Here is a 24,925-nt window from a genome sequence, read left to right as displayed (position 1 = left end):
GATATTTGGTTTCTTCCTTCTTTTGGAACTCCACAGCTAGATATTTTGTTTGTAAGTTATTTAAACAGGCAGAGCTCCTTGGGAGCTGGTGGAGACATCATGTAGGCTGGACCTCACATTGACATGAAATTACTTGTAGTCTGGGCTCACAAAGGAGCAGAGCAGTTTTCTTCTGTTCATCTGTTATTTTGAATAAGTACTGGTTTAATAAGCGAAATAATTGTTTCTTTTTCTTTATAACATTTAACAGAAATGTTCTAATCATTAGGCTTTCTAGACCATAAAAGCTAAATTATGAGTGAAAAATTCTAGTCCTTTACTTCCATCTAACATTTACTTAAGGGAAAGGTAACTTTAACTTTTAACTTTCTGCTTTCTGGTACAGTTAGTTACAGTTTAGAGCTCTCTTTTGCCCATTTCCATGTTAGGTTTTCTTAACTAGTTGTATCAAGTTACAAATTTTCTTTGTTTCATTGTTTGTTTCCTCAGAATTTTATAGATTAGTTTGGACTTCTGCATTGCATTTATGAAGTAGACAGTGGAGGTTAGAGAGATTGTTCCGTGGTTAAGAGCACTGTCTGCTCTTCCAGAGGTTCTGAGTTCAATTCCTAGCACCCACATGGTGGCACACAACCATCTGTAATGGGATCTGATGCCCTCTTCTGGCATGTAGGTATCCATGCAGATAGAGCAATCATACTTAAAAATAAATAAATCTTCTGTATCCATTCCTCTGTTGAAGGACATCTGGGTTGTTTCCAGCGTTTAGCTATTATAAATAAGGCTGCTATGAACATAGTGGAGCATGTGTCCTTGTAATATGTTGGAACATCTTTTGGATATATGTCCAGGAATGGTATAGCTAGGTCCTCAGGTACCATGTTCAATTTTCTGAGGAACTGCCGGACTGATTTCCAGAGTGGTTGTACCAGCTTGCAATCCTACCAGAAATGGAGGAGTGTTTTTCTTTTTCCACATCCTTGCCAACATGTGTTGTCACCTTAGTTTTTGATCTTAGCCATTCTGAGTGGTATGACCAGGAATCTCAGGGTTGTTTACATTTCCCTGATGACTAAGGATGTTGAACATTTCTTTAGGTGCTTCTTGGCCATTCGATATTCCTCAGTTGAAAATTCTTTGCTTAGCACTGTACCCCACTTTTTAAATAGGGTTATTTGATTCTCTGGAGTCTTAACTTCTTGAGATCTTTGTATATATTGGATATTAGTCTTCTGTCAGATGTAGGATTGGTAGAGATCTTTTACCAATCTGTTGGTTACCATTTTGTCCTATTACACAATGGCGTACTACTCAGCTATTAAAAACAGTGAATTCATGAAATTCTTAGGCAAATTGATGGAACTTGAGTTCCATCCTGAGTGAGGTAACCCAATTACAAAAGAACACATGGTGTGCACTTACTAATAAGTGGAAATTAGCCCGAAAGCTTGGAATACTCAAGATAACATCTCACAGACCACATGAAGCTCTAGAAGAAGAAAGACCAAAGTGTGGGTGCTTCGGTCCTTCTTAGAAGAGGGAACAAAATACTCATGGGAGCAAATACAGAGACAAAGTGTGGAGCAGAGATCGAAGGAAAGGCCATCCAGAGACTGCCCCACCTGGGGATCTATACCATTTACAGTCATCAAACGCAGTCACTGTTGTAGATGCTAAAAGTGCGTGCTGACAGGAGCCTGATATAGCTGTCTCCTGAGAGCCTGACAAATAGAGAGGCAGATGCTCGCAGCCAACCATTGGACTAACCATGGAGTCCCCAATGGAGGAGTTAGAGAAAGGACTGAAGGAACTGAAGGGGTTTGCAACCCCATAGAAAGAACAATATCAACCAACCAGAGCTCCCAGGGACTAAAACCACCAACCAAAGAATATACATGGAGGATCCATGGCTCCAGCCACATATGTAGCAGAGTACGGCCTTGTTGAGCATCAATGGGAAGAGAGGCCCTTGGTGGCCCTTGGTCCTGTGAAGGGTTGATGCCCATAGTGTAGGGGAAAGTGAGGGTGGGGAGTCAGGAGTGGGTGGGTAGGTGGGGGAACACCCTCATAGAAGCAGGGGTCGGGGAATGGGATAGAAGGTGGGAGGAGTGGGAAAGGGGCTAACATTTGAAATGTAAATAAAGAAAATATCCAATAATGAAAATAAATGAATCTTTAAAAAAAGTAGATAATAAAACACAGTTACATAATAGTAGGTCATATGAATTTGATAGAATTATAATTCCAAATGATACATACATTTTTGTCTCAGGTCTACATTTGTTACTTCTAACATGATGCAAAAAGAACCTTTCTGGGCATGTGATAGAGGAGTATTGTCCACACCATTTATTTTAGTGTGTTGGTTCTGCATTTCTCTGAATCACATTTTGCATGTGCAGAATGATTGTGAAATGAAAGTTGAAAAAAAGTCACTTTCTTACTGTGCCTTAGAGAGGAAAGGAACAAAATACAGTGGTTATACACACTGGTAGCAGTGTTATCGGTCTGTAATGGCTCCACCTTAATTCCTCATATTGCTTCTTAACGTTTTAAGATGTGGTAGCATGGTTTGGTGTAAGTGAACTTGGCTGAAATCACCAGAGAACCTTCGATAGGCAGGCAAACAGATACTTCTACAACCATCTTAGGAGAACATTTGAGTGTCAGCAGTCTGTATCACATAAGTCTGCCTCACAGTTGGAGTTAGTTTGTCAGTTTTGGAAATGGATTCCAATGCATTCTATGCAGAGGATGCCCTGAAGTGCATAATACATACACACACACACACACACACACACACGCATTGAGCTTCTTCAGAAGATTTGGTCCCAACTTATGAATTTTACATTTAGGTGTGTGCAGGGTAAACATCATTTAAAATATTTTATTTTGCCTGAAAACCCTGAGCTATCAGAATATAATACTCCCCTGTGTTCTTTTGGTTGACTAATTATCTTGCTTCACCTGACCATGTGTTTTAATCACAACTGAGTGGCATAATGGTAGCCTTATGATCTGTTTGACCTCAGGAAATAAAAGATGACTCTCGGGAGGTAATTTAATTAAGTGTGGGCTTTCCTCCAAAGGCAGCATTGACAGCCTTGTGTATGCATATTTCCAAAATTAATATATGTTTGAAAAACCTACTATCTTTGAGTGAAGATAGACTTGAAAGTACTTTGAGTATAAGCAGAGTTGCATTGTCTAATACAGAGGTAGCGGTGTTAATTTAAAATAAAATTAAGGCTTAAGAAAATTAAGAACTACTTTCTCAGTTACACTAGAAATATTCCAAGTACTTAGTGCTTATTCATTTGTGGTTGGTGGCAGACATATTATTAGTACAAATGGAACAGTGTGAATATTGTAGAAGGTTCTATTGGACAGCAGTGAACATAGAGCTTGGGTATACAAATAAAATGAATTCTGTATCCTTTTGTGAAGAAGGGAGGAGGCAAGGCAAAATGATGAGTAAGGAAAGGCTTGAGCAGCTTTTCCAAAGTGTACCTAAGAAGTTATTTTTATGCTATTTTTTATTTTTTAATTGTTTTACAAAGTAACAGGTTTCTTTATGGTATTTTCATACATATTCAGTAGTGATTGAAACCTTCCCCTCTCTCATTCCCTCTTTTCTCCCATCTTTCTGACCCCATTCCTCCTCAGAGCCTTCCATTCCTAGTATTCTCCTGTCCAATGTCCTATCACCTGTGTTGTTACCCATCCTACTGTATTCATTAAAGCTCTACCCCCACCTTCTATTGGGCCCCCCTTTTTGTTTCTTGGTCTCTACACACACTCCACATAAGTACACTATATAACACTAACTGTTATATAGTGCATACGAGTGAAAAAAAAATAAGATGTTTTTCTGAGCCTGGGTTTTCCCAATATTTTCCAGTTCTATCCATGTTCTTATAAATTCATTTTGTAACATTTGAATAAAATTCCATTAGTACATATTTAGTGCAGTTTCATTATTATCTATTTACCAGTAATGGACAGCTAGTCTGATGGTATTGTGACTAGAACAGCAGTAACCATTGATGTGATGGTAACTCTGTCATAAAATAGAGTCCTGTGTGTGTGTGTGTGTGTGTGTGTGTGTGTGTGTGTGTGTGTGTGTGTTTGGTGGCAGTTCTGTTTGTAATTGTTGAGAGACCTCACCCTGATTTCCATAGTAGCTGATAGTTTACTCTTTCACTAATAGAGAATGAGGCTCTTTTTTCACTAATAGAGAATGAGGCTCTTTTTTGCCACATCCTTGCCAGAATTTTTGTTATTTTTTTCACTTAGCCAGAGTGAAATGAAGCCTCAAAATTTTAATTTGCATTTCCTTGATGGCTAAGTCTGTTGAGCACTGAAGAGTATTGGCAATTTGTATTTCTTCTTTTGAGAACTCTGTTTACATCTGTAGTCTTTGATCCTATGTTTCAAGCCAAAATTGTTTGGTAGGCTATGTGTATGTATTCATCATCTTAACTGTGGCTTTGAGAAACCAAATGTTGGTAATATTTATGTTTTATAATATCTATTTCTTTGAGAAACAGTTTTAGAACACTAGGACAGGCAGATTTAGGGGGTGTATTTATTTAAATTGCAGATTTAGGGAGTGTATTTATTTAAATTGCATGTTTAAATTACTGTAAACTTAGTAAGAATTCCTTAGTAGATAAAGTAGGATTTCAATGAGACTTACAAAGCATTGAGTGGTATTTTCACTTGAACTTGATCTGTTCAGTTGCACCTGGAGTTTTGTGTTCTATCCACATTGAGTATGACATGAAGAATGAACAACATTAGAGCCATTGAATGACCTAAGAACCTTTAAACCTGAAAGGGAAGTAAGTTGAAGACCTATTATACTATTTTCAGATGCAAATTCAGAGAAAAAGTTGGGGCCTGTGGAAGCTTTGGGAAAGCAGATTTTAAATTATAGTATTATGGCTCATTATTCTCTAATAAAAAAGCTTATTAGTAAGATATCATGAGTTCTTTTCAGAGAGTGACTAACTGGATAGAATACTTCAGAGGGGAGTAAACTAGTGGATATACTAATAGTTTTTACCTGTGGGTGGTACTGCAGTTCTCCCATACCAACCCAGACAGCATTTGGTTTTCAGAGTCTTGTTTGATGCTTAATAAAGCCTAGTATCTGAGTCTCAGAATCTCTAAAGTTTCTTCCTAGAGCCAAATTATGATAAATGGGTGGCATTTATCTACACTTGGCAAATGCTTCCTATTAGGAAGAGCATTTGGTTAAGTTCTGCCTTGAATATCTTTTGCCTGGTATATTACATGACTCTCTAGCTGTCCTCACTTTGTTCACTTCCCACCCCTGCCTTCAGTAAGATCCATCTTACTAAACTCCAGAAACTGATAGAATTCAGTGGCCTAAAACATTTTAATAATGTGTCACATTCTATCAGGATAAAGTACAGCTGTTTGTCATGTCATGCAAAGCCCTATACTGATGGACATATTCCATTTTTTTCAGATTTTATTCCTACCAATATGTGCATATCTAGAGATACTTCTGTCATACTTCTCTATCTCCATGCATCTGCCTTTGTTGTGAATGCCTCTCTTACTTTAAAGAGATTTTGCCTGCCCTAAATGCCCTTTCCATCCTACTCTGCCTGTCCTTTGGAGTTCCTCAACCCATTCTCCTTCAGTCACCCACAGCTTCTTTCGACTTCACAGACCTTTGTCAAGTTTCTCCTTTTGCCTGTTTTCCTTTTCTTTTTCTTTCTTTTCTTCTCATTCTTCATCCTAAGAAGTTCTTCTAGTCTCAGCTGTCAGGTCAGCTTCCTTAGGGACTCATCCTCTAATACTTAGATTAGATTAAGATATTTCCTTGATAAATGATTGCATAACATCCTCTAATTTTCTCTAGGAAATTATTCCCCAGTAGTAATTATAGAGCTTTTTGAGTATTAATTCCCCATCTTTCTTCATAGAGTTTTTAAAATTTAGATTTATCTATTTATTTTTCCATTTATGAGAGTTTTGCCTCTCATAAAAGTGTGTGTGTGTGTGTGTGTGTGTGTGTGTGTGTGTGTGTGTGTGTGTGTTACATACATTTCCATGGAAGCTAGAAAAGAGTATTGGATCCACTGGAACTGATGTTAGAGATGGTTCTGAGCTACCATGTAGATGCTGAGAATCAAACCCAGCTCCTCTGCAAGAGCAAAAAGTGTTCTTAACCTTGAGCTTTTTCTTCAACCCCTCTTTGTAGAATTTAAACTGTGAGACCAGGGTGTCTGGTCTGTTGACATAATCTTAACCGTTTTAACTTCCGTGCCTGCTGCATATTAGAAGCTTTATACATATTTGAATGAATGAATGAAAGGATGGATGAATGAATGAATGAATGAAAAAACAAAGGCTTTCCTGATTTCCTCCTAAAGCCTCTTTTGATATTTTATGTTTTACATTTCCTTATATTCTGTCTGTGGGCTGTATGTGAATATGAACTGGGAGTAATAAGTCTTACTTTTGTATCTCTGTAGCTAGGAATATGGTGTTCATTATAAGAATCCTGATCATCTTTGCATTTCTGTCAGTATTTTTCCTTTCAGTATGTGCATTAATTCTTAAATTTTTTTAAGTTGTAACAATTTTTGTCATTACTTTTCTTATTTAACACCACATCTCTTGTCTGCCTCAAAATACTAATATGACAGATGTTGGCCTTGTTACCCTTTCTGAAAAATAACCCTTCTGAAAAACCTACTGTTCACATAACTAGTTCATAAAGGTCTGTTTATCAGTAAGGTGTATTGTACCAACACGGGCTTATATCCTTTCAATATCATGGAAGAAACATCCAATGCTTTTCTTAATATTAAAAATAGTTTTGTGAAAATAATAGAAAAGTAATTTAGTGTGCAGATGATTTTTGTCTCCCCCCCCAGCAACACTTGTATTCTTTAAATCACAGGTTTTTTCTTGTTTGTTTGTTTTTGTTTTTGTTTTTTTGTTTTTTGAGACAGAGTTTTTCTGTGTAGCCCAGGCTCTCATCTTACTCAGAAATCCGCCTGCCTCTGCCTCCCAAGTGCTGGGATTAAGAGTTTGCACTACCACTGCCTGGCAAATCACAGTATTCTTATATACACCGTAAGTTTATTTTATTTTATATGTAATTCAATGGTTTTCAGTAACTCTGCAGTCATAAAATTATTTCTGCAGTACAGTTTGTTTTTAAATATTAGAGAGTATAATTTTCAATATTTTAAGGAATAATTAGACATATTTTGTTTCCCTTAAATCCCAGTCATCCCCTTTGTTTGTTAATATTTCCTCAGCGACATTTTATTTGGTAGTGCTGCTGAAACAGAGAGGACTGTTCCCTTCTGCTGACTGGCTGTGTCACCACTTGAGGTGTGATATCAGGAGAATCCGGAAGTGGGGCTGGAATAAAAAGAGAAGAGCATGAAGCTCCACAGAGGCATGAAGCTCCAGATAGGCAGCGTGGAAAAGCCATCAGCATTCTAAGAAAGTGTGAAATACTTTATGAATTTTCTGAGTCAGGGAGCATGTTTGCTGAAAATCTGAGAATGAAAAAAAATAAATATATACTTGTTGGGCCAGCTTTGGGGAATAGTGTGGGTTTCTGCCTCAAGAGTTACCTTCTCCCATTTGTGATCTTTTTGCCTTCTCTTCCTACCTGAGTTTTAATGTTCATACTACCTAGTGGATGTGTCCAGTCTGTGTGGTGATGTGGAGTGAGTAATGGTAGAGTGTTATTGGTGCTTTCAGAGCTAACAGGAGAGGTGGCATTTTTTGCCTTAGCAAGCTTATATTATAAAGGTGCTTAAACAGTGAATGTTTCATGGACTGTGAACAGAAACAGGGAAGTTGAATTCCAATCTGTAGGTAAAGTCCAGAAACTGTATTAGCCCTTAGCCATTACTGTCAAAGCAGACAAGTTGAATCATGACTTCCATTTTTATGTTAGCTTCCTAACAAGTTACTGTCAGATCTGATGGCAGATCAGTAAATTGAGTTTTCTCAAAAATGTACTTGCTTTTAATGCCATAGAGCCTTGCTACCTGAGGCATCTTTACCTATCTTAGCAGTTGGGATACAACTAAGTAATAGTTGTACAACAGTCCTGGTGCTAGAAGGGCCTTATGTAGATATGTTCGTTATCTCTGTCCCAGGTAATTGTTTTTGAATATTTAATTATTAAATAAAGGAACTATTTCAGTAGATAGAGATATGGCAATGGTAGGAGCTTGAGCACACAATAGTAAGTGAATGAATGCGTGAGTAGAGAAATGCTGTGCATTGTAGATGAGTGTAAATGTTATCTTTTGCTTGACTTTCTTGGAAATTTTATGCAGCCATCCTTGAATGTTGCAAGTAATAGGTGGAAAGTTAGTTACTCTTTCTGCATAATCATGCATGGAGGGAGCTTGAGAGATAACTCAGTGGTTAAAGAGTGGTTTCCAGCACTCATGAGAAAGCTTCACAGCTGCCTGTAACTCCAGCACCTGCAGCAGATTCAGTACTGCTGGTCTCCCAGGGCACACACCCACAGGCGGACACAAACATACATATACACATTTTAAAAATGAATGAAATATTAAATCTCCACTTTGTAAGTGCTGCTGCTTCTCACCGCATTGAAAACTATCATAAGTTTAAAGTAGGCTTTGAGCTTGGAACATAGTACATGCTCAGTAAACATGGCATGAGGTCAGACTGCCTTAAAGATAGGATGAAGTTATTCCTTCTAGGTTTGTGTATGTATGTGTTTGTGTCTACATACTTGTTTGTGTGCATATGTGTATATATGCTTGTGGAAGTCAGAGATTGAAGACTGGTGTCCTTCATTCCCCCTTCACCTCATATTTTGAGACAGTCTCTCACTGAACCTGGACCTTGCCAATTGATTGTACTGGCTGTGGAAGTCCTTTCTCTGCCTCCCTAGTGCTGGAATGAAGAGCATGCTGTCTTGGCTGGCCAGCATGTGATGGGGGGATACAGTTTACATCTACTCACTCTTTTGCGACAAGCAACTTACTGGTATCCTGAGCTATTTCACTATCCATTTCAAGACTTTCATTTCAGAAAGAGAAAATGAATTATTTCATTTTAGGAAATATGAAAAAGTAGAAGATAACTCTTTATAAAGACCAAGCTTTGAAACTGAAACTCCTACAATTAAAAATAATTAACAAGTATATCATTTAATGGTTAGTTTTTAGTGGGAAATTAAAAGGTACTAATCTGTTGTTTACATTTTTGTATTAACCAAAGGATGAGCTGGGCAGTGGTGGTGCATGCTTTTAATCCCAGTACTTGAGAGGCAGAAACAAGCAGATTTCTGAGTTCGAGACCAGCCTGGTCTACTGAGTGAGTTTCAGGACAGCCAGGGCTATGCAGAGAAACCCTGACTCGTCTTGAAAAACCAAACAAAAAAAAAAAAAAAAAAAAAAAAAAAAAAAAAAAAAAAAAAAAAAAAAAGGGCGTGAAAACATCTTAATATTTAACTAATGTAAGGCAGTTTCCTTTCCCACAGAACATCCCTCTCATGCCTATATTCAGATCAGAAGTAGAAGTTAAGTTATAGTATCATATGTGTTTGAGAGTTTTGAAGTGGAAGCTTGACAGTAAGGGAAAACGCCGTTTGGTGAGCTCCTTGCATGCTGTACGCAGTTTTATAGTTGAACCATGTATTTACTTTACATCAGTGAAGAACATATGCTAAAATTTTACCAGAGATCAACTAGCACTTGCCTATTCTGACCACACAGAGAAATTCCTGTAATATAGCTTTTGGTCCTTTATTTGCTAAAGCTACTTGAAAGATTTCCAAAGACCACATGTGAGTTTTGTAGACCAGACTCTTCACGTGTGTTGAGTTGGGGTGATGTTTATACTGAGGGTCTTACATAACCATTAGTGTATGTCTAGGTTTGTGACTGTCCCATGTAAATACTTCTGTGTTAGTTTTTTTTATTTTTACCACTATTACAAAACTTACTAGCATCAGTTATTACTTATTATCTTTGGAAATGAATCAAGGGTGGAGAGATTTTTCCAATAGTAATGACACTAGTGTTTCTAAAAAAAGAAATAATTTAAAGTTCTAGGTTTTAATTTTCCTATTGTATTTTTTAAAAGGACATGAGGTACTTCAATTTCATTTGCATATTTGTCTAAGCATGAAACCCTTTATGACAGATATACAAACATAGACTTTTACACTTCCAGGATAGATAGAACATGGAATTAGAAATAACCTTTTGATGTTCATGCTAATAAACACCTGAGAAGAATTTACAAATTAGTACTTGTGGGGAATACTGGAAGACTAGTTTTCCCTGTAGGTGGTGTAGAGAAAGGGGAGTAGGAGAAAAAAACAGGTGGGATGAGTTGAGCTTTGTCTTCAGTACTGGCAGATGTTTGCTTAGAGTGCTCTCTTGGCCTGAGAATGGAGTCTGTGCAGACAGTGCAAATCAAATGTAGGAGGCATCTTCCAGGAGCATAGAGTTGTGTACATCTGACAACTTGTTATTCCTGATGACCCTGGACATCTCCAGTAGTCATCTACCACCTGGGGGTTTTATTTGGAAATCTAGAGACCCCCAAATGCTATTTTGCATGTAAAGTTAGAGGACATATTAGGAAAAGTTGTTCTGACTGAGTAGAAAACAAATAATTGTATTCTGTTTCTGATCTTCATTTATAGCACCAGCAACAAGTGGTGCAGGCTGTGGAACGGGCCAAGCAGGTGACCATGGCAGAACTGAACGCCATCATTGGGGTACGTGGCCTTTCCATTTTAGCTCTGATCTTAGTGTGTGTCCTTAGCTTTCTTGCTTTTCTCTTTTTAAGTTTTGTTCCCACAAAGGGGCAAAAAGTAGTAGATGACCACAGTGAATTAAGCTCTTCCCCTTCAGTCTCCTGAGGCATTTGCTAGCTTCTCAGAAGCTTTGGACCAGTTTACTAATTAAGTTGGCTCCTGCAACCTCCCCTGAGGAGACTGGATAGCTCTTTCTCATGTTTCTTTACTCTGCCATTAGTTTCTGTTGCTAAACTAGACAGGAAAAAAAAAAAAAAGATACAGGGTTGCTCCGATGTTACAAATGACCTGATTTTTTTTTCCACAAATGATTTAGATTGCCTTAATTTGTGATTAAGTAATCACAAGTGATTACTTAATATTTTAGTAAAATATGCAGTTTTATATATCCTCTCCTACTTTTTCTCCTTTGTGATGAGTGGTTCTAATAGGCTATATGCCCATATGTAGGAGAAATAGTAGATGAACTAAAAAAAAAGTCTGTGGCACAGTTGGAAAACCTAGCTGGCAGTGGTGACAGTGGTCTTTTCTAGAACCTGCTGGACCCATAGGTTTAGGCATTCACTCCAGCTCTAAATATCACAGCTAATAAACTTAGAAACAATAACAAAGAGAATTCTTGTTTGTGAACAGTCTGGTACTGAACAGTTTATGCAGAAGTGCAAGCCACACTTTGGCACATTCTAAAGAAGACTCCCTTTCTTTCTTCCTGCTCCCTCCCAAATACTTCCTGTTGTGTATAAATTATACGAAGAAGTCTTCTCTTTTTTCCTCAGTGTATCAAACACACTTTGAAATGCTAATTATTCCATTTACTTTCATTAAAATTCAAATTGCTAAGTGAAGATACAAATAAGGGTGGCCTGATAATCAGTCTGAAGTGAAGATGCTGCTGCAATTATGCCAACTGTCCCTTAGCAAGGAGATCAGAGCTCAAGGATCACTGCACTGGTGTAGTCTGATTGTAGCTTGTTACTTAATGGGCTATTATTTGAAGGTCTGTTTTCTGTCTCTCTGACCACAAGAAAAAAAAATGCTAGTAAATTAGCACACATCATAAAAAAAAGTTTTAGTCCCTGGGAGCTCTGAGGGTACTAGTTAGTTTATATTGTTCTTCAGTGGGAGGAGAGGACCTTGGCCCTGTGAATGTTCTATGCCCCAGTGTAGGGGAATGCCAGGACCAGTAAGCAGGAGAGGGTGAGGTGAGCAGGGGGAGGGAACAGGGGTTTGTGGGTGTTTTAGTTTTTTTTTTTTTTTTTTTTTTTGTTTTGTTTTTTGTTTTTTTCGAGGCAGGGTTTCTCTGTGTAGCCTTGGCTGTCTGGAACTCACTCTGTAGACCAGGCTGGCCTTGAGCTCAGAAATCCACCTGCTTCTGCCTCCCAAGTGCTGGGATTAAAGGCATGCGCCACCACTGCCTGGCAGTTTTTGTTTTGTTTTATTTTATTTTATTTTATTTTATTTTGGAGGGGAACCTGGGAAAGGAGATATTGTAAATAAAGAAAACATCTAAAAAAAAAAGTTACAAAAGTGTCCCTTGGAAAGGAAAGGCTAAATCAAAAGGGACTCAGTAATCTTTGCCACACATTTTTATGCTAGGTGGGAAGCCAAGGGCAGTAGAGAGAAAATATTTTATAACTTGTTCTTCTTTCTTAAAACTCTAGAAAATAGCAGTATATATATATTTTTAACTAAGAGAGTTCAATTTTAAGTTAGTCTAAATATATTTAGTCTCATTCTGCTTGCATGAGTTATTTTTTTTGTGTGTGTGTGAATGTGTGGTCATGCCAGGATAGAATGTATGTGTGTGGCTTTGTTTTTACATTATCTCTCACATGTCAGACATAATAGAACCTACCTACAGTTGTTACAGTTGATACTTGAGTATACATTATACTCAAGTATAATGTATACAGTGGCATTGTACTGTGTGCTGCCTGAGAAACTTGCAGGGTCATTTCATGAGCACCTAAAAGACCGACAGCAATTCCTACCTGCATCTGATTAGCACCTGTTTGTAGGAAAACAATGCATTTTTGTTATTTATTTTTGCTTTTCTAGCTTCTACTGACCAAGTTGTACAATGGAAAAATGAAGCTAAATCAGACCTATATTGTTTTAGATGTTGCTTAAAAATGAAGGCAGATGAAAATCATGTTTCCTTACCTTTATCATTTCACGTATATTTTTAAGGCTGTTTTATGCTACTTCATTTTGAATGAGACAGTCATTGCTCTTAGAGAACCAGTTATAAGTTGTAGCTGTTACTAATAGATATTGCCTATATAGATTTAATTATTAAAATAAAGCCAATTTAATTTTGTAATCTAAAGACTTACTTGAGGAAACTAATTCAGTAGAGCTGCATGGTATCAAAACAGCATGTATTGGCATTGATTGATTTTGTGGAGTTTCAAACTATTTGTATAGGGGACAAAGAACGGAGTTAAAAATCACATAATCTGACTGTTCTGTTTAAAAACAGACCTTACAAAGTGAGTGGAGCCATTCTGGGCAACCAAAAACTGAGAAGGAACCTGGTTACAAACTCATGTGATGAATTCACTGCTGACATTCTTTTTTTTTTTTTTTTTTTAAAGCATGGTGATAGTCTTCTGTAAGTAGGTTTCACAGAGTTTATGAAGGATTGTGGAATTTTAAATGCACTCATGTTTTCAGTCCTCTTGAACATCATATTAAGTAGTGGTAGCATTACATTTTTTTAGACCATTTATTTATTTGTGTTGGGATGGTAGGATACTTGGGCCATCTTCATTGGAGAGGCTAGAAGGCAATTTGTGAGTCAGTTCTCTCCTGCTACCATGTGGAATGTAGGGATTAACCTCAGTTTTGAAGCCTTGGTAACAAAGCCTTTATTGGCTGAGATGTCTCACCTTTCCAGGAAATGGTAGTACTTTGATTTGTTATCAGAATGATGACTAGTCAGGTTTAGAGCTTTTTACTTAGATGTTAGAATGGAATTGGCAGTGAATTTTTACACAGAAGAAATGACAGAATTTCATCTAGGAGGCACAAGGCCCATCTCTGCCACTGCAGACCTTCGTTTATTTTTCCCTCCATATGCACCTGCTTTATATGTATGCACACAATCCAGACAGGAGGGAATGTTTTCAGATTTAATGAAATCTGATGAAGCACCTTTTAACTCTGCAATATTATTCTACCTTCATTGGTAAATGAGCCAAACCAGTGATCCATGCAGTTTAAATGCAAAATGCTGAAGTGAGCCTGAAACCTGGAGAGGTGACTGTTCTTCTGACAATAAGCTAGTTGTGTTTAATGGAATGAAACAGTTAGAATGATTTCTTTCACAGGTCATGTTCAGTTTAAAAGTGTTGATAGATTGAAATAAGTTAAACATCATTTTATCTTTTAATTATAAGAAAGAAAACCAGAAAATTTCCCTTTTTGTATTTGTTTACAGTCTTATATTTTGATTTCATATTTAAGCTTTCCTTGAGCTACCCTAAATGGGCTGGGGGAAATGTTATATATGTAGTTTGGTCCTGCCATGTGTCCTACTAGCCACTGTGTTTTTAAATTAGAATCTCTGTGAGATTGCACTGTTGGAACAACACACAAATTGCAGTTTTAAATCAGTAATATGATCTAATTAGAAATGATGTTTTCATTTCCTGTATTATTAAATTGAGTCATCTGACTATCTTAAAATGCTTTTTAAATCCATTACACTATATAATCAGTGCATGCTGTGTGAATGTGGTTATGCTTAATAAAGGAGGCTAACGTAGACTCATAAGAATTCCAACAAACTTCTATTAAGAAAAAGTTTCTTAATGTGAGCATTAAAAAAAAAAGGAGACTCGGCTTATGAAAATAGAAAATGTATTTTAAAAAAATTCCTCATCCTCATTTCTGTGCTAACATTTTAAGGGGAAAGTGATATAAATGTAAGCATTAAAATACCCCATCCCAATAACCTTTATGAACAGGTATGCCATAGTGTTGCAGGAAAATGCAGTTTAGCACTAGAAACGCTGAACCTCAATTTTTAGCAGTGACATTTTAATGATAGGAAGTCTGCAAAATTATTTGCCATCAATTGTGAAGGCAATAACAAGCCTTGGTGGTTTTTCACACTTTCTGTGTTAAGTGCTTTCAGAATGACAGCGTAAACTGTGTTAGAGAACTCCAAGGAAGGAAAACTGATTAAAATGTTCATGCTTGAATGGTGCTGATGGAATAGTTCATTTGGACTTTTTCTACCTCCTGCAGCTCAAGCTGAAATATTAAAATTCAGTGGATTTAAATCTCTCTCCTCTCAGCTCAGGAAAAAAACATTACATTTTAATAGGTTTTAAACCCATAATTCATTGGTTTGGAGCAGCACTATTAAATCTATTTAAATATTACTTGTATTACTAAAGAAATGATTTAAATGCCTTTGCCTTTTACTATCCTATGTGTTTGAATTATTTTTTTTAAAGAGGCAATATTTACTGTTTCTATTTTCTGTCTTAACACTTCGTTGTCCTTGTTGTATGATTGACCCTTACTGAGTTATAAACCTTGTGTACTTATTTTTCTTCTGACTCTCATTTTGTGTGTGTGTGTCCACGAATATGCATTTGTTTATTTCAGATTGACATTCTAGGGCTGAGTCCCATACAACAATTTAGAAAATATGTCCCTTCTTTGCCATTATAAATTTCAGAACTACCATTTTATGTTTCAAATGCATTGGGGTAAAACATTGTGATACTTTCTAGTAGGTCTTTTAAAATAATAAGTCTTTAGATACAAACCTTAAGGGCGTAAATGTATAGGGTATGTGAAATAAGTGTGTGCATCTGGCTCAGCATTAAGAGCAGTAACTATTGTAGAAGACCTGAGTTTGGCTTCTTAGCATCATCCACGTTAGGCAGCAACCTCTTACTCCTACAGCTCAGGGTGGCCTCATACCTCTACCCTTGAAGGGCACCCTTGCATGTACACAATTAAAATTTAAAGTCATCATAAAAACTAGTTTGTGTGGGGTATCCTGTAGGCATAGTGTTATTATGCATTATGTAAAGTTTACTACTCTTGTATTATTCAAATGCTGGTTTCTCTTTCCCATATTATCTGGTTTCAGTCATGTAGTGCTTATGTTAAAAATCTCCTGCCTCAAATTTCTGTGAACAGTTCTTCACCCATTTATTCTTTGCCTTGCCAATAAAAGCTGGAAAAGCCAATAATTAAGCAATAAAGAAATAGGGAGGGTCTTCCACCAGCCAGGGGAGGGTCGAGAGAGAGGGAGGGAGGGAGGGAAGAAGAAGAAAGGGTTCATCGTGTGTAATCCGTGTAGAGAGACATCATGAGAGAACACACCTAAAGCCCAGAGAGCCAGACCAATACAAAAAAAATTCAAGTATCTTGGGGATTTTGGTTGAGAGGTAGCCAGATTAGATTAGAGGATTAGAATAGAAAATGCCTAGTTGTTGTGCTTTTAAGTTGTAAATCAATCTTAGTCTTTCTGTGTTGTTATTGGGGAACTAACTAGGATAAAGAAAAACAACTGCTGTAATAATTGTATGCATTTATAGTAATATTGTTACAGTATTTCTTCCCTTTTATAAGAATTGTATAATGTATATAACTATGAATGTTATATGAACCTCTAGTAAGATAAACCTTGATGTAAAATTAAAGCATAGCTTACTTACTTTTTTAACAAAAGCCAAAATGTAGTAAATATCCAAGAATACTTTTTCTATTTCTTTATGTTCAATAACAAGCCATCAAAGGCCTTGATTTGTCTTGCCATCCTCCTATACTGAGCATGGCTATCATCCCAAACTACTGAAGTTGTCTTTCCTAGGCTCATCTTATTCCATTAACACATCTCTCTGTATGTTGCTGCTAAAATATGTGCCATAGTTTAAGGGGGCCAGATAGCAAGGGCTTGCTTTCTTTCCTCTGATGCTTTATAAAAATTGATTCTTCAAAGAGTCTCAGCAGGATGGCAGTGAGTTGCACACCATAGCCATAAACTTAAGAATACGTCCTCCTTTTCCCAATCCCCTTTCCTTCAACACCAACACCATTGTTTAAAGAAAGAGTACAGCAGTATGTGTTAGCCTTTCCTTTACTAGAATTTATATCATCCTCAGGATTTAGCTTCATAGGTATCAGTTTGCGAATGGGCTTTATCACGTAGGGAGATTATTGGGTCACATGTAAGAATTGTGGCTTTTTTCTGATGCCAGGTCTACGTGTAAACAGTCTTTAACAGCTCAGCGTTTACAATTTAAGTTACTTTTAAAATATAAGCAAACCTATGGTCAGTCATTTTGTTTTTCTCCTTAGTCCTTACTACTGTTACTTTCTATTGCATTTGATATGAAACTTTAAGATGAGATATAAAGTAGATACGTGTTTTCTCAGAGATTGCTATTTCAACTTGGCTATTGCTTTCCCTGAATAGTACTCCTGGAGCTTAAAGGCTTTGGAGACCAAGACTTCTTAAACTGTATTTTCAACCCCTTTCATTGAAGGCATGTTTATGTAGTTCTGGATAAAGATACACAAGTAAAGCATTTACTGTTAATAAATCATAAAGAAATTCACCATAAAGTAGTTCATAAAGTAGTTCTTTGGTGTTGCGTGTATGTATATGTATGTATATAGTTTTACTAATTAGTGAGATTAAAGAAAATTTGCATACTAATGAGATACATATACTTATTTTTATGTAAAGAATATTGGCTGAGTATTTGGTAATATAAGGTGTAGAGCAGTTCAGAGTTTTTCAGAGTTGATCAGTATTCTAGTTTTATAATACTTAGTTCTTGAAATTCCACTTCACATAAACAGAACAAAATGATCAGCTTAGGGGGACTTCAGAAACTATTGGGATCTGTCTTAATTCTAAGCAGAGTTCACTTGGTGATTATTTGTGAACTCAAGTCAGCAACTCCTACAGCAAATGCTAAAATCAAACATTCTTTTTTTTTTTAAAAAAGATTTATTTTATTTATTTTATGTGTATGAGTACATTGTAGCTGTACAGATGGCCGTGAGCCATTGTGTGTGGCTGCTGGGAATTGAACTCAGGACCTGTGCGCCCTGCTTGCTCTGGTGTAATTCACTGTAGCTGTCTTCAGACGCACCAGAAGAGGGCGTCAGATTTCACTACAGGTGGTTGTGAGCCACCATGTGGTTGCTGGGATCCGAACTCAGGACCTTCGGAAGAGCAGTCCATGCTCTTACCCGCTGAGCCATCTCGCCAGCCCCAAAATCAAACATTCTAACATAGTACAATTCAGAGATATTCATGATAAAGAATAATAGAAAAATATTTAAAATCTTTATTTTCTGTAATTAATTAGACCGTTATGTTTTTATAAGAGCAGAACATTTTGTATGTATAGTAAAAAACTGCAGTTTGTAGCATACCGCAATCTCAATTATGAGCTGAAGTATTTTAGGCTGTTTTTACTGGTGTTGTGTGACTTGATGTGTTTAAAACCAAGGCTGCAGTATATTTCCATGCCATAGTATAGGAGAGCACTGCCAGAAATACCTCAGGTCCATAATGCATTTTAAATTTTGGTCATTGCTTTTAGAAACATTTTATTGTGGTCTTTTGTTTGTCTGTTTTCACCCACAGTTTAAGAAGCTTGGCTGAGGGTTGTGCTGGGGGAAAGGGTACTGTGCAGCTAACCCTGGGCGTTACGCACTTTTAGGCCTCAGCTTATATGTGAGCTGTGGTGATGCTTAAAACTAAAGCAGTTTTGCATCAAGTAGTTCAAGTAGTTTATGTTGATAAACTATTTTTCCTCCTTGGAAAAAGGAGCTGCAGTATTGAGTGATGTAGTCACAATTCAGTCTTTCTGCTGCAGTTTGCTGAGACTCGTAAGAGGCTTTGATTTCTCTTCTTTTGTAACAAAGGCTCTCATATATTTAAATAATTTTCAGCTCAATTTTCACTTCCCAGAGCTCACAAACTTTCCATGTTAGGTGTATAATTTCTTATTTGTTGCTTGTGGTGTATATTCAATTAATTTTTTTTGGAAAGCTTCTCACTTAGAAAACCAGTAAATTTATCTCCTTTCCAAACTGTTGCTAACCTGAAATACTTCTTATTTTTTCTGTTTAAGGAGGAACTTTCCTTCCTTCCTTCCTTCCTTCCTTCCTTCCTTCCTTCCTTCCTTCCTTCCTTCCTTCCCTCTCTTCCTCCCTCCCTCCCCTTCCTTCCTCCTTTCTCTTGTCCTCCCTTCCCCTCCCTACTCTTTCTCTCCCTCCCCTCTTTCTACTAATAACTACATAATATATAGCTCACTTGGAAATGAGCACAGTCTCACCAGAGTTATAGAAATTGTCTAGGGTTGGGTAACCGCTTCCACTGGGAGAAAAGCTAGTAGATTTACTAATCTGAGCTTGATAACCTGTGCATAGACTGGGTTCACTATTACACAGAGAAAGCAGGTTTGCTCAAATTAGTGTGTAGGTTGGCAGTTCAGAATTTTTAATCTCTATTTTATATATATATATATATATGTTGTATATATATAGTATACATACACTTTGTATGTATATGTGAATGTATTGTGTGTGTATTTATATGTATATTTTGGCCCTCCACTTTTCTCTGATGACTTCTTGTGGTATTTCTCCATGCAGCGTCACCAGCTGCCATTCAGAGAGGTCTTATTGCTTGTGGCTCAGCCTGGCTTTTGTATCCCTCAAAAAATTGAGAGAGGAGAGCAAACATGGGCTGTAAGGGAGAGACTTACTCTCCTGGAGCAAGATACTGTTTGTGCATGACTCTTGGGACTTTGGGAAAGGTGTAAGGTCTTTTAATTTGAACACTCAGAATTCCTAAGGAACTAATTTTAGGTTTCTTCTACTGAAAAGTGCATTTGTGTAATCAATACTGTCTTTTTGTGAAAAGATTAGACTCTTCTGTGAGTACTGTGAGAGTAAGTTAGTTGCCACATATTTCTGTTCATCAATTCAGCAATTGTTCTGGTGCCTTCACAATACCTTGTTTAGTATTTTCATTTGACATGAAGCCTCAAAATTACATCTATCTTATTTAGGATTTGGGAGTTGTAAGTTTTCTGGTTTTATATTTTACTCCACAAATCTACTTTTTACACATCTTATTTTTTTTCTTTTTCTACTATCACCACCCAGTCCTATTTTCTTTCTTTAAAGATAAGTATTTTTTAATTTTTCAGGCTTATTTATTTTATTTTATGTATATGAACATTTTGTCTGCATGTTTCTGTTGCACTATGTCAATGCCTGGTACCCACTGAGGTTAGACGAGAACATCAGATCCCCTTGAGTTGGAGATAGGGATATTAGTGGGCCATCATGTTGGTGCTGAGAATTGAACATGGATCCTCCGCAAGAGTAATGATTGCTCTTAACTACTGGTCCATTTCTCCAGCTCTGTATATTTTATTTTCAAAATAATTGTTTGGAAGGCTCTTAAAGCAAGACAAAAATGAGGCTAAGACACTAATGAGAATTAAAAATACTCATGTATTCTTTTTATATTTGTAGATAAAAGTTTTTAGATGTCTGGAATTAAGAATTCAAAAATATATGTTCATTACTGACATTTAATGTTCTTTTAAGGTTTAGTGTGGTGTATGGATTTTGACAGCTGAATATAGTTGTAGAGCTGCCACCACAGTCAGGAAGTAAGCTTTCCCTACCCTTCGTTCCCCTTTTTTCTTTTTGCAGACAGTTTCTTTTCCTCTTTCATCCCCTTTGTAATAAAAGTTGTTTTTTTCTCAAAGTGAGCTTGTTGGAGAATGTACTGTACGTGGACTTGTTATTATATAACCTTTTAAATGCCTCTTACTTGTACATAAGACCTTGGAGACATGGCCATGTAGTTACTTGCTTCTGTCCATAGCAAGGGTCTTATGTATTGCTGAGTGATTCTCCATTGTGAATGTAGTCCAGTTTGCCTGCCTATTCAGCCAGTTTTCAGAGGGCAAAGGAATTGTCTTCAATTTTGAGAGATTGAGAATAGTACTATAAGAAATAGTCACATCCACATTTTTTAAAGTGAATGTTTCATTTCTTCTGGGTGATTACGTAAAAGTGAAAGTGCTAGGTAAGTGATATGCTGAGTGTGTTTCAATTTGTAAGTGGATACTGTTTTCCACAGTGACCCTGCTATTCCGCCGTCTTGCTGATAGGTCTAGAGAGTCTTTGCTTTTTATCCTCATCAACACTTAGGATCACAGCTTTTTAGTTAGTGGTGTTTGCTGTGCATTTCTGTTTTGTTTTTTCATAAATCTTAATGATTTCTTAGGGTTTCCATTGCTGTGAAGAAACACTTATGACCAAGGCAACTCTATAAAGGACAACATTTAATTATGTCTGGCTTATATAGGTTCAGGGGTTAGATTCATTATCATCAAAGCAGGGGCATGGTAACATCCAGGGAGAAAGACAGACTGGAGAAGACTAACTTACAAGCAGTTAGGGAGGAGTCTCAAAGCCCACCCCATAGTTACACACTGTCTTCCGACAAGGCCACACCTCCCAATAATGCCAATCCCTGTGAGGCCATTATAGTCAAACCACCACAATGATGTTATCTTTTTATGTAGGTTGCTATCTCTGTTATCTTCAAAAAGCGTCTAATGATATCTTTACCCTTTTCCTCCAGTCATTTATAAGTTCTGGTTGCCTTTTAATATCCTAGATATAAATATTTTATGTTTTTGTCACATATATTCACTGAGGATACACTTTTATCCAGACTAACCTCAAACATGCATCATTCTGCCTCAGCTTGCTTAGTCCTGAGTTAACAGTCATGAGCTGCTATGTTTAAGAGCACACTTTTATTTTTTAAAAATTGAGTTAATTCCAGCTTGATAATTGTTTATTTTTCTTGTATAGTTTTTACTTTATTTTTGTCTATAAGTAATACTTAACTCATCACAAATAGGTTTTCCTATTTTTTTCTTTGAGAAGTTTTAAGTTTAGGTTCATTTAAGTTTATTTTTATTATGGTGGTGGGTTTTATTTTGTTTGGTGAATATACAAACCTTTTGTTAAAAGTGCTGTGTAATATAATCCTATATTTACTGCTCTAGTCCGTCATAGCTGCTTTCTAATATGATGGGAATTTGGGGTTTTGATTTTTGTGTGGTGGTGGTGGTGGTGATGGTTGTTGTTCCTTTAATTTGTGGACCAAGGCTTCAGTGATCTTTGTTTAAAATGTAAATAAGATCTCATTGCACTTTTGTTTAAAATTTTCTGGTCATTGACCATTTTGGTTAGGAATTTTTTTTTTTTTTCCAAGACAGGGTTTCTCTGTATAGCCCTGGTTGTCTTGGAACTCACTCTGTAGACCAGGCTGGCCTCGAACTCAGAAATCCACCTGCCTCTGCCTCCCAAGTGCTGGGAAAGACATGCGCCACCACCTGGCTTCACTTAAGAAAATTTCTAAGGGAAATCTGAGTATCTCACAGGGCCTACAGACTTATTAAGAGTTGATAAGCAGCTCCCACATGTTCTTGGTGAGGGTTGTGTGGCAGCTCTCTGTCCTCCACAGTGCCCCCGTCATGTCCTAATGATGCTGTCTTAGTGCTTTTCTTCACGTGTTCATTCAGATGGCTTGGCTTCAGGAAAAGCCTTCCTGGCTGGCAGCCCTTTTTATGGATGTGTCATCCCCTTTGGTCTCTGTGCCATTAGCCTCTTGTATTTTCTTCATAGCACTTAGTATTGATTTGTGTGTCACTCTTGTCTTGTTCACTTTATAGCCACTGTGCCAAAGCATTAGGTATCTCATTTTTTCAATAAGTGTTTATAAAACAAATATTAAGGACTATTTTTAAAAGTAATATGGCTTATAATATTTAGTAAATTTATAGATGTTCTGTATTTTGAACTTTTACTTGACTTTTTCCTCTACAGCATTGAGCCCAGGTAGAGAGGAAATGTAGACTAGTAGGAAATATGCAAACCGCAGTGTCAGATCTTAGTAATGTCACTTAAGGTTTCTTTTCTATAAAATTCAAGGCTGGAGTTAATAGCTACTAATTTGTCTAATTTAACATTATAAACCTACTTTAATGATTATGGAATTATTATTTTAGAATTTAGGGTCCTTTTTAACTCTAGTTATTTCCCTAGATTTATTACATTTCTAGGCTTTTAAAATGAAAGATTTATTTATTATTATACATAAGTACACTGTAGCTGTCTTCAGACACACCAGAAGAGGGCATCAGATCTCATTACGGGTGGTTGTGAGCCACCATGTCGTTGCTGACATTTGAACTTAGGACCTTCGGAAGAGCAGTCAGTGTTCTTACCTGCTGAGCCATCTCTCCAGCCCTAGGTTTTTATTCTTTACCTTTGAAATCTTCTGGTTATTTGTTATTTGTTTCAAATGCTATGTTAATAAACATTTACATATGTTTGGTTTAATATTTACATGAACTCTGGAGAAATAGTCACATAACTTTATAATAATGAAACACAACTTAGAATCAAGAAGTAACTTCTGTAAAGGGTTGTACAAGGAGGAAGGGGTAGAAATGGGTCCTCCACTTCTACTGCTTGTTAGAGTGCCGTCATTTTTCTATTTGCTCTCGACTGCCTTCCCTTTTACAGTGAGCATATTGTCTTTAGTTTCAAATACATTATCAGGGTGGCTCAGGGCTCAGTGTTGGGAGGGAAGTGGGATGAATGTGACTGATGCACATACTAATGTGTGCTAACTAATTATCTGATTTATGTCACTTTCATAGATTGGTTGCATTATCTTGATCCATATCATGCTTCTTTTTTTTTTTTAAAAAACTTTTATTGCATTATGATGGGAAAAGTTACATGATTTCAATTTATCTGAATTTGTTAACATTTAAAAACATATTTCAATTAAATATAATTGAATCGCATTCTTGTTTCCCTTTTATACCACCGCTCCTCCCAGAGACCCCCCCTTCAATACTTACAATATCTTTTTTGTCATATTCCTTAAAATTTATAAAATATTATAACAATAAAAATAAGTATTATAAAAGTTGTTTGCTATAAAACAACAATCAATTTAACAGTCTTATGTAGGTGCTCATCTACAGCAATAGTGAAAATACATTTTTCTCTATAAATTTTAAATAACTCCAAACATATTAACTGTATACTTAAAAATAATATATCACTACTGGTATTTTCTTAAATGAACATGGATATATAAAGTCTTTTTGTTTGTTTTGTATTTAGTAGACTTTAAAATATTGGCTGTTACTGTGGTACAAGGCCAAAATAAGAACAATTTTTAGACATTGGGTTTCATTGTAATAAGGCTGTATTTCAATGACCCTCATATCACCAAAGGATTTTACCTCCATCGTAGCTAAGCTGAGAGTTGATAGTTCTGCTGCACCAAGAAATGAATTGTAGGCTCGATGTTTGGATACAGACTTCCTGCAATGGTCAATCGATTAGGATATGTTGATAATATTAATTTTCAAATTAATATTTTAAGAAAGTAATTGTCACTTCTGTTGTTTTTGTTGTAAGAGGTGGAATTAGGTTTGTGTGGATTTGTTGAAAGATTACCTTCTTGCTTCTTCTAGGGTGTAGTTTTGCTCCTTATGTTGATGTTTTCCATCTATTATCCTTTGTAGGGCTGGATTTGTGGAAAGATATTGTGTAAATTTGGTTTTGTCGTGGAATATCTTGTTTTCTCCATCTATGGTAATTGAGAGTTTTGCTGGGTATAGTAGTCTGGGCTGAGATTTGTGTTCTTGTAGGATCTGTATGACATCTGCCCAGGATCTTCTAGCGTTCATAGTCTCTGGTGAGAAATTTGCCGTAATTCTGATAGGCCTGCCTTTATATGTTACTTGCCTTTTTTCCCTTACTGCTTTTAAAATTCTTTCTTTGTTTAGTGCATTTGGTGTTTTGATTATTATGTGACAAGAGGAATTTCTTTTCTGGTCGAGTCTGTTTGGAGTTCTGCAGGCTTCTTGTATGTTCTTGGGCATCTCTTTTTTTAGGTTAGGAAGTTTTCTTCTATATTTTGTTGAAGATATTACTGACCCATTACATTGGGATTCTTCACTCTCTTCTATACCTATTATCCTTAGGTTTGGTCTTCTC

At 36.5% G+C, this 24,925-nt stretch overlaps 1 protein-coding gene across 7 annotated transcripts in view; it reads left to right on the top strand.

Annotated features, from left to right (window-relative positions):
* Nucleotides 1–24,925, top strand: part of Tle4 (TLE family member 4, transcriptional corepressor) — a 145,494-nt gene that overhangs the window by 41,357 nt on the left and 79,212 nt on the right. For 5 of the 7 annotated variants that reach the window (XM_031389837.1, XM_031389831.1, XM_031389832.1 and 2 more), the window contains exon 6: nt 10,703–10,777. The exons of the other annotated variants lie outside the window; for them this stretch is intronic. In XM_031389837.1, coding sequence (XP_031245697.1) covers nt 10,703–10,777 — 75 coding nt within the window. The remainder of the gene's footprint in view (nt 1–10,702; nt 10,778–24,925) is intronic. 7 annotated transcript variants of the gene reach the window in all.

The sequence above is a fragment of the Mastomys coucha genome, unplaced genomic scaffold, assembly GCF_008632895.1.
Source record: "Mastomys coucha isolate ucsf_1 unplaced genomic scaffold, UCSF_Mcou_1 pScaffold21, whole genome shotgun sequence".
Classification (NCBI taxonomy): domain Eukaryota; kingdom Metazoa; phylum Chordata; class Mammalia; order Rodentia; family Muridae; genus Mastomys; species Mastomys coucha.
Note: the sequence above shows the minus strand (reverse complement) of the source record. Positions and strands in the feature narration are given on the sequence as shown.